At 55.3% G+C, this 9,879-nt stretch overlaps 1 protein-coding gene across 2 annotated transcripts; it reads right to left on the bottom strand.

Annotated features, from left to right (window-relative positions):
- Window positions 1–3,597: 3,597 nt before the first annotated feature.
- PYCR3 (pyrroline-5-carboxylate reductase 3) lies at window positions 3,598–9,878 on the bottom strand. Of its 2 annotated transcripts, none has more exons than XM_065586391.1 (6): window positions 9,721–9,878; window positions 8,640–8,704; window positions 7,995–8,174; window positions 6,370–6,582; window positions 5,654–5,746; window positions 3,598–4,177 (listed from the first exon to the last, which is right to left on the bottom strand). In XM_065586391.1, the coding sequence occupies exons 1-6, from the start codon at window positions 9,803–9,805 to the stop codon at window positions 3,995–3,997; spliced, it is 819 nt and encodes a 272-aa protein (XP_065442463.1). In that variant the 5' UTR covers window positions 9,806–9,878; the 3' UTR covers window positions 3,598–3,994. The 2 variants fall into 2 exon arrangements, with proteins under 2 accessions (XP_065442463.1, XP_005291166.4); XM_005291109.5 differs by lacking the exon at window positions 9,721–9,878 and adding an exon at window positions 9,015–9,503.
- Window position 9,879: the final 1 nt, after the last annotated feature.

The following is a 9,879-nucleotide window of genomic DNA, read 5'->3' on the forward strand; positions in this document are numbered from 1 at the left end:
TGGGTTTTGTACTACTTCAATGGGCCATATCAATGTTTACATTGTTAAGCATTTCCCCCCCCTAATTTTTATCTATTTAAATTTTCACATTTGTGGGAAATCAGTGGGGGGCAAGTTTCAGACAATGGGGGCTCAGAGAGTAATTATTTAATGACCATAGATGTTGAGCTTCAAAAAGCGAGATCTGCGTAACTGTTAAAACCTGTTTTGTGAACATCACATGTTAAAATATACAAAGTAAATATCCTTAACTCAGAGACTAACATTTATTTGAGCATAAGCTTTCATGGACTACAGCCCACTTCATCGGATGCATAAAATGGAACATCTAATAAGGAGATATATATACACATACAGAGAACGTGAAACGGTGGGAGTTCATGTTCTCTGTATGTATATTTATCTCCTTACTAGATGTTCCATTCTATGCATCCGAAGAAGTGGGCTGTAGCCCACGAAAGCTTATGCTCAAATAAATTTGTTAGTCTCTAAGGTGCCACAAGTACTCCTGTTCTTTTCGCGGATACAGACTAACACGGCTGCTACTCTGAAACCTATCCTTAACTCAAATTAAAATAAATTCTCAGGCAGAATTTGTTTTTTTCAGTAAATTTTGATAATGGACAGAAACATGTTTGGTGAAATTGACAATTAATGATATTTACCGATAAAAAACAAACCCTTCCAAACCTCCTCCTAAATACCATGATACAGGCACCTCGTTAGCTTGACACCCCCTTTAACCACACAGCAAAGACAGCAGACTATCAAATACTGCCATGCACATGTCCCTCTGAATGAGAAGACTTCAGCTCCACAGCCCATTCACCACTCACCCTCACTTCTGAAATGCAGCCAGCCAGTGCTGATTAATACTTTTCATTCATAAGATACAGGGGGTGGGATGTTGGCTGAAGAAGTGGGCAGTAGCCCACGAAAGCTTATGCTCTAATAAATGTGTTAGTCTCTAAGGTGCCACAAGTACTCCTGTTCTTTTTGCGGATACAGACTAACACGGCTGCTACTCTGAAACCTTTTCATAAAATAAATTTCAGCAGGAAATATCGGTTTTCAATGAGGTTTTTATTGGGGGGGGGGGGAAATCAGACAATATCCCCAAATGACCCTGTTTTTCAATGAAAACCTGAACATATTTGTAGAAAAAATGTAAACAACGATGAAAAACCTTACAATTCCTGACCAGCTCCAGGTGCAACCTCATGGTAGGGGGAGGATGGATGGAGGGGGACAGAACCTCGTCTTGTCCGGCGCTGTTCTTACTCTGGAGGGATCGCTCCTCCCGTCCCCCAAAAATTCAAGCTCCCTGCAATTCCCCCTCTCGGTGGCCCAATCCGAAGCTCACTAAAGCCAATGGAAAGATTCCTATTGACTTCAGTGGGCTTTGGACACTGCCCTATCCAGATTCCCCTCTCTCCTCCTGAGCCAGTCCCTCCAGCATCCTACCTCCTGGATCCTTTATTTCCTTCCCTCACGCCGCTCATTTCAACCGGAAGCCAATTCAGGGTCCTGCACGGGCGCTGCCTGCACAGCACTGCAGGGCTGCAAACGGGGGTGGAACAGAGACGGCTGGCTGCATGGCTGAGAATTAGCCAACAGGATGGGGGGCAGCACATGAGATGGGAACTGGCCTTGCAGGGACATCGGTTCAGGCCCCTAAATGGAGGCCCTGTCCCTATCTGTGTCATCCTCCAAAGCCACAGGAATATTGCATGATGCCACCTGCCAAGGTGCATTACGTAGCTGGAGTCCCAGGACCGTGAGCTTGGCGGACAGATCCCGGCGGGAGCAGTGGGGGAAAGCCAGGCAGGCAACACATTTCAGAGCCATTTGGAGAAGGGGCCCACAGAGCACATCCTCCTCCCCTGGGCCATGCGTTGTGCTGGGGTCACAGCTGGCACTGAGTGGCTGGTCATGCAGCCAGTCAGAGATTGCCAAGAGCAAAGGCACTTTCTACTTCTGTTTGCAGCTCACCACTCGGCTTAGAGCTGGCATTACCTACCCACCCCACACCAGAGCAAACGGGGGTCACAGTTCAGGAAGGATCTTCACTGCCCTGCTGTGGGTTCCCCTGCATGAATGTGAGAGGGCTGTTAGCTCCATGCTGGGACCAGCTCACCGGGCAGGAGTGGGATGGCGGGCCTCAAGTCTCAGGCTGCCAGATGAGACAGAGAGGCTGAGCACTCAGGAGATCAGAGCTCTACGCTCTAATACCGAACTGGCTTGTGTCACTTTGCCGTCCCGTGCCTCGGTTTCCCCAGCTGTAGAATAGGGACAATCATGCCACCCAGCCTTCGAGAGCCACAGAGGGAAAAGCACTCCACGCACTACCTTGTGATGGCCAAAGAACGCGGGTGCGTTCTCCGAGGGAGCAGGTCGGTAAGTATAGTTGGGAGTGGAGTCTTGTGCAGCCGGAACACAGCCTTATGGGTACCTCTGCATGTCATCGTTAACTCTTTCACTGCTGAGCATTTTATCACACATCCAGACAACGTACTGTTGGTAGATGGAGTGGCTGACAATAGGACAGCGGAGCTGTTGGTCGAGGTTTGCTGACATGGGGAGATAAACGTTGATGCCCCCGCCCAACCTACAATCACCACTGCCCAAAGGAGGGAGGAGATCAATTCCCTTTCCCCCTTCTAGCTACCAGAAGACCCAGTTACCCACCTCCCTCCCTGGTTCTGTCAATACAGTACCAGGTTTCACCGAGCATTTGGCGGGGCTGCGGGGGCTCCGACTTCGATTTGACAGTAAGCCAGGGACAGTGTGTAGTGATGGATTTGGCGCTGCAGCAGAATGGAGGAGCTACGGTGCATGGAGGATTTGTACCAACCCCCCCTTATTGAAAATGCTGCAGCCGGAAGAGGGTTAACACAACCTACAGCCACGGAACAGCTTCTTTTCCGCTTGCGATGCACTCTGCCTTAGACTGACCGCTGCTTGCCCTCAGGCCAGGGGCCAGCTTGCATGGACTAGAGCAGGTGGGGATGCCGTCACCATTAACCCTTTAGTTAGCAGAGGAGCCAAGAGATCAGCAGACCTTTGGAGGGCACCGTACAGCTCTATTTCACCGCCCGCTGCTGGCACCCATGGCTTCCTACGCCGCATGCCAGCTGGGGCTCTCCTGGGACTGCCGGTGCAGCTGCTAACAGGCAGCTGGAGCTTACGGTCTCTCCCAGGCCCCTGCTGCTACGTATTTCCTACCCACCCACCAGTGAAAAGAGTCAAGAATACAGGGAATTCCCCCATCACCCAGGCACTCAGAGGGAGCAGGGGTTGCTGGAACCTGGGGACTTGCACCTCCCTGCTAAAGGGGGAGGGAAGCTGCAGGCTGCATTAAGGCTCCATGAGCCACCCCCCCCCCCAGGAGAGCATCCTATAAACCAGCACCTGCTCACACCGTCCCCCACCAGACCAGACACACCGGCACATGAGACGCTGGGTGGATCGGATCGGCACCAGGTTTCCCCGACAGCTGCGTGATCATTGCAGCGTGAGACGGCGAGCCTGGTGCCAAGGCTGCCTTCTGAGAATGGGCACCATCTCTAAACAAAGGAGAGCAGAAGAAGCCAGGACTCTGGGCCAGCAGCTCCCACGTCCTGCTGTTGTTATTATTTATTAGGGACCCACCGTCCGGAGAGAGCACACAATGCGTATGGAATGGCTACGAGTGTGAAGTCCCCACAGCCGAGGCAGGGCTGGGCCAAGGCAGGTCAGGGGACTGCCAGGAACACAAGGGGACCCTGCCTCACCTGTGGGGAAGCCATGTCCCGTGGGGAAGGACTGGGGCTAGAGGATATCACTGGTGACCTGGAGCTGGGAATCCCTCAGGCAGGAAGAGAGGCACCTAGGAAGGGAAGAATGGGATCTACATCCGCTGGACAACCTGGGAAACTTCCTTCCATCACGGGACGGAGATTCCACGTGGCTCAGACAGGCCAGGCGCCCCGGAACACCCCGCCCGGCTGGGCCCCTATCTCTCGCCCAGCTCGCGAGCCCGCATGGTCGCAGCCTCCACGGCGTTCATGACGGTGGCCCGCAGCGCCCCCTTCTCCAGCTCGTGCAGGGCGTGGATGGTGGTGCCGCCAGGCGTGCAGACGTTGCTGCGCAGCTTGGCCGGGTGCTCCCCTGTCTCCAGGATCATCTTTGCTGCTCCCTGCAAGAGGAGGCGGGTTCAGAGGAGAGCGGGATGGGTGGGGGGCTGTGATTTAGCATCCTATAACTGTCCCTGCTCTCTGATTTGGGGAGCTGGGGGAGGGAGACCATGCTCCATCCAAACTGCTCCCTTCCCAGGAAGAGACACAAGCTCACTCTGTGGCCTTTGGGAACAGAACCTAGGTCTCCCAACCTGGGTGCCTTGCTCTGATTGCTAGACAGCGCTGCCTCCCATTGTCATACATGGTGTGAATGCCATTAACACAAGAGTTACGGGGAACCAGGTCAAACTCTCGTCAGAGTAATGCAGCTAATGTACCCCATTGTAAATTCATGACCTGCTTCCTCCAAGTGCCTTACAATGATAGACTCACGGAGCTTGGTCTATTTAGCTTAATGAAGAGCAAGTTAAGGGGTGACTTGATCACAGTCTATAGGTACCTACATGGGGAACAAATATTTGATAATGGGCTCGTCAGTCCATCAGAGGAAAGTCTAACACCATCCAATGGCTGGAAGTTAAAGCTAGACAAATTCAGACTAGAAATAAGTCAGAATTTTTTAACTGTGAAGGTAATTGGCCATTGGATCAATTTACCCCAAGGGTCTTGGTGAATTCTCCATCACTGGCAATTTTAAAATCCAGATGGGCTGTTTCTCTAACAGCTCTGCTCTAGGAATGATTTGGGGGCAGGTCTCTGGCCTGTCTAAAACACAAGGTCGGGCTAGATAATCACAATGGTCCCTTCTGGCCTTAGAATCTATGATGGATGCAAGAAATTGGCCAGTTGGTAATCCTCAGATTAAGGGGCAGCTGGCTCCAGGTGCCCTCTTCCCCAGTCTGTGCACGGGGATCCTACCTCTAGCCTGCATCCTGCTCCCCCTCTGTTCACATGGTTCTGGTTTCGCTAACTGGAAGGACTTTGGGGCAGTTAGTGACTCTTCCTAGGTTTGTCTGGTGCAGCTGCAACCACCTCCTCCCTCTGGTGGCCATGCTAGGACAGCCAAAGAGGCTTTGCTTCTTCCCGTTCAGCCCCATCACGTCCTGGATGAGTCCCCAGGAATCTTTTGCACTGACTGCAAGGATTCTTAAGCAGCAAGGCCCCTACGGGTCCCAGAGGAGCCCTTACACCCTTGGCTGGTCACAGCTCAGCTCAAACGGCAGAGTCCGTCAGAGAAGCTAAGGGGATAGGAACCAAGGTGTGGTAAGATAGCAACAGCTAAGGAATTACTGGAAAGGCAGATGGAACCACAAGGCTCAGAGGCGATACAGGACTTTTCCTTAAGACTGAGAGCTTGTCCTGGGCACTTGCTGTCCGGGCAGTAGCAGCGGGTGCTGCTGGCTGCATAGGGGAACCCAGGACTGGAATAGACGTCGGAACTGCAGGTCAGAAGAAAGGTGCATTGGCGCTGATGGAGGGGACAGGACTGGGTTAAGCAGGGGAATCTGAAGACTGACAGCGAAGTCCAAACTTACCAGCAGTGTCTGGGCTGCAATTTTATTGGCCAAGGCACTGGGCATGCCCATCTTCACAGCACCGTCTGCCAGGGCTTCGGCAAACAAGTAAACCTGGAGCAGGGAAAGGCGGACGTTCAGGGAACAGCTAGATCTTATGCCTGTTGCTTCTGGAGGACAGGACATGGAGGCCTCCTAGGACAGGAGCCAGCCTGGCAGTGCTGAACCAGCAGAGCCTTCCAAAAGCTGCTGGCCACCATCCTGATCCTGGCAGAAATCAGACGCCCATGAAGCTATAAGCAAGTTACAGGCAAGGGACTGAGGTCTCCAGCTGGACTCCGTCAGACCCCTGATTCCCAAGCCTCTATGGGCAACGGCTCCAGTTACTAGACTAAGAGCTCAGCTGGGCCCCCCGTGTGCTGTCTAACCTACCAGGGGCGCAGGCTGCCCCACTCTAAGATCACATGGTTTAGAGGCAGCCGAGGGTCTAGCACGGGCATGAGCACACACAGCTCAGCAGGCACCAGGGATTTGTCCTTCAGGGAGCGAGGGGAGCCCCGGGTGCCCATCGGAGAAGCCTCAGGTGTCAGGACTGATAACCCAGAGCACTGCTTGGGAGTCGCTGTATGGAGCTGCAGACAGGCCAGGGTGGAGGGAACAACCCTGCCCTGGCAGGGCTGGCAGATGATTAACCGCGAAATCCCTGGGGCTGGAGGGCCCAGCGCAAGGGCACTTACGTAGGCTACCCCGCTGCCACTCAGGCCTGTGTGGATATCGAGGTAGGACTCCGGCGTTTCTTCACACAGCCCGCAGGCGGACAGCAGGCTTCTCAGCAGGGCGGCCTCCTGCTCCCCAGCACAGCTCCCCCGGGCAACCACCACTGCCCCCTCCTGCACCACGCAGGGCAGGTTGGGCATGACCCGCAGCACCTTGGTCCCAGCAGGGAGAAGCTGCAGGGAGAGACGGCCGTGATACTACACCAGGAGAACACTGCTGCTGGTGGGGACAGGGGCTGGGAGACAGCCCAGCGGTCTCAACGGAGGGCGTAGTATGTGCCTTTGGTCACGGAGGACATGGCAGGCTTAACCAAGCCCTTGCAGTGTGTCCACATGGCAAACCCACCAGGCAGCTCAGGAATTCAGCATGATTGCCAGGGGAAGCCAGGGCTGAGAAGGCCAAGGGGCTGAAGGTCAGGATTGCGGGGCATCGGCAAAGCTGTGTGTGTGTGTGTGGGAGGGTGTCCAGGACTGGGATAACAGGGGGGCTGCAGGTCAAGATAGAGGGGCACAGGGCATAATACTCAATCTGTGGCAATCATTTTACATAGTACAGGGAGGAGCAGAGGTGGGTGGGGAAAAAACATTGACAGCAACTGAGGAAGGAGGGTTTGCGGAGCCTAGCCAGGGTGGTGTGTGTGTCAGCTCAGCGCCCCCTGCTGGATTCAGTCTGTACAGAAAGGCAACAATCCAGAAGCAGGACTAAACAGAGAGCAGCTGATTGATGACAAGAAACACAAACCCACCGGGGATTACGCTTGCTGGCTAGCACAGCCCACCAAGCAGGCCCATGTATGCCTGTGCTAAGCTCCAGGGCTTTGGCGCCTCTGCTGAGACTAGCACAAACTGACCTGCTTGCTGGCAACCAGTACCTGGCGACCTGGCAGGGGTGGATTAAGGCATAGGCATGACAGACCCATGCCCTGGGCCCCAGCTCCTGGAATCATGGGATTACAGCACATTTTCAGCTTTCACTTAAAAAAAAATAAAAGTCTCTAGCTCTCTTGACTGCAAAGGGAAGCTTGAAAACATGACCTGGGCATAACAGGTACAGGGACGGCTGCCTGAGTCTGCAGAGAACCTGGGACAATAGCTCTGAGAGGTGTGAACTGCCTTATACACCTCAATGGGCTGGATTACACCTGGAAGTAGCAAGCATCCCCCTTCCCAGAACAATACTCCATGCGTGGCAGAAGGGGAAGAGTACAGCAGGCCTGGCGTTCCACCCCAGCAGGCCAGGTGTAAGTACTGATACACCCCTTGCTACCCCCTGCCTCTCTGGGATGGAGAGGGTAGCTATTCTTAAGGGATGGATGCCTCCTGCAACTCCCTCCCCTGCCCCCACACCCATTCCATGTAGGGGGGCATATCTATGGCACATGGGGGGGGAGCCTTGATCTGGCCCTGGCTGTATACTCACTGGAGAGCTGTGTGGATTTGGAGCGCTCTTCACCTACAGGCATTCTTCCTCTTCTCCAGGCCATTGTATAAAAGCAAATATAACCCCTTCACGTGTGTGTGCATGCCCCGGACACTCACAGGTTAATGGGGGGTGGGAGGGACAAGAGGGACCATCAGATGCTCACCTGTTGCAGGGTCTGCAAAGTGACCCCAGCAGCCACCGATACGATAATGTGGTCCCGGGTAACGGCAGGAGCAATCTCCTGCAGGACTCCAGGAAGCAGGTGAGGCTTGGTGGCTAGGAAGACCAGGGTACAGCGCTGCAGCACCTCGCTGTTGCAGTGCGTCGTCCTGCAGCCCAAATCCTGCCGCCCAAGGAGATGGGACACGGTTACAGGCTTGGAGAGGAAAGGCCGGCAGAGCGGGACAGGCTGGAATTCACCAGTACAACAGCAGCACTCAGCCCTCGCCTGCTCTTAACACGCTTTGTGACATTAAAACTCAGCCCTGTGAGGTGTGGAAGGGCCATTTGAGGATCATTTCATCCGGTACTGGCATGCACTTTAAACTGCAAGGCTGGGGTACTGGGCTGAGCATTGACCCAAAGGGAAGGGCTCCCCCAGCTAATTCACCAGCACCATTTCCCAGGGCACCCCGGGTGTTCCTCACAGGAATTTAGTAGCTGGCAGGATCTGATGGGATCACAACAAAGTGGCATCAAGCGCCGCTACTGTGTTTGCCTCCTGTTTCCAGACATCAAGACACTATTAGCTCTTCCAGTCCCGTGGAAGAGAGACTCAACCTTTCCCACACAGCCTGTCCTCGCTCACCTGGAAGGCGCCCAAGTTCCTGTCGGACGGCGCACTGGCCAAGATGTTAGCAGCTTTGACTTTTCCTTAAAACACAGAGCAAAGAAGGAATCAGCTGCGTTAAGATGCATCCAGACAATCCTGCATTGCCTCCAGCACAGACGAGAGACCAAGACAAACACAGATGAACCTTGGAACCATCACCCAAACCGGGCTGGGGCAAGACCCCAGCCCAAGGGTTCCCCCCTCACCAGCAAGTGTGAGATTCCCAAGGGCTGTGAAACGCTACTAGGCAGGAGAAGAGGCTAATCACTGCTGGAGGAGCTGGCCAAGCGTGGGCAAACAGGGGCCGTGTGCTCTGTGGGCAGCGATGCCAGGTGATTGCAGGGAACTTACTTTTACCATATGAGGGCAATCGTGTCAGCAGACCTGGAACGGCTGCAAGCATCATGGGAACAACCAGGCAGCTCTATGCGGCCTTCACTCCCTAGGGATCGGATCCCAGCGCCATTGATAACTGGACCTGAGCAGAGACGCCCCTCGCAGGGGTGCGGATGCTGGGCATTGCAACTACTTATCCCAGAATCCTTTGCACAGCAAGGACATGCAGACGCTTCTGGGATGATGGGTGCAGCCGGGGCCTATGGAGGGACGTAGCCGCGGCTGGCATGGGGCTCTGGAACTCCAGCGCTGGGCACGGCCTGGGGCTCCATCACTGAGCACCAACATGCAGCTGCCCCCCGGGTGGTTATACAGGGACCCATTGCCCAGCGCTGAAATGCAGCCACCTCTGGGGCGAGGCACGGGGTTATACAGGGACACCTCATGGGGTGGGGGAGCAGGGCCGCCCGGAGAGGCGGGCAAGTGGGGCAATTTGCCCGGGCCCCGCATTGCAACCTTTTTTTTAATGGAGGGGGGCCCCGAAATTGCTTTGCCCCAGGCCCCCGAGGGACGCCCTCTGCAGTGGGGCGGGGGCTGATTACACATGGAGTGGCAGGGGGTGCGCTCTAGCATGGGGGGCTGGTTACCCCGTGACCCCTGGCGGGGGTGGGGGCAGAGGAGGGGGAGTCCCGCCGGCGCCGCGCCCCCCCGCGCGCCCTACCTGCGCGCACCACGCCCTGCGCCACCCCTTGGGCCATGCGCCCGGCCCCCACGAACCCGACCCGCAGCTCCCCGCGCGCCTCCATCGCGCGCCGCCTCCCCGACGTCACGCGGCCAGGCCCGTGGGGCGGGGCTCTGTGCTCGCGCCCAGCACCGCGCG

This window comes from Chrysemys picta, chromosome 2 (assembly GCF_011386835.1).
Source record: "Chrysemys picta bellii isolate R12L10 chromosome 2, ASM1138683v2, whole genome shotgun sequence".
Classification (NCBI taxonomy): Eukaryota; Metazoa; Chordata; order Testudines; family Emydidae; genus Chrysemys; species Chrysemys picta.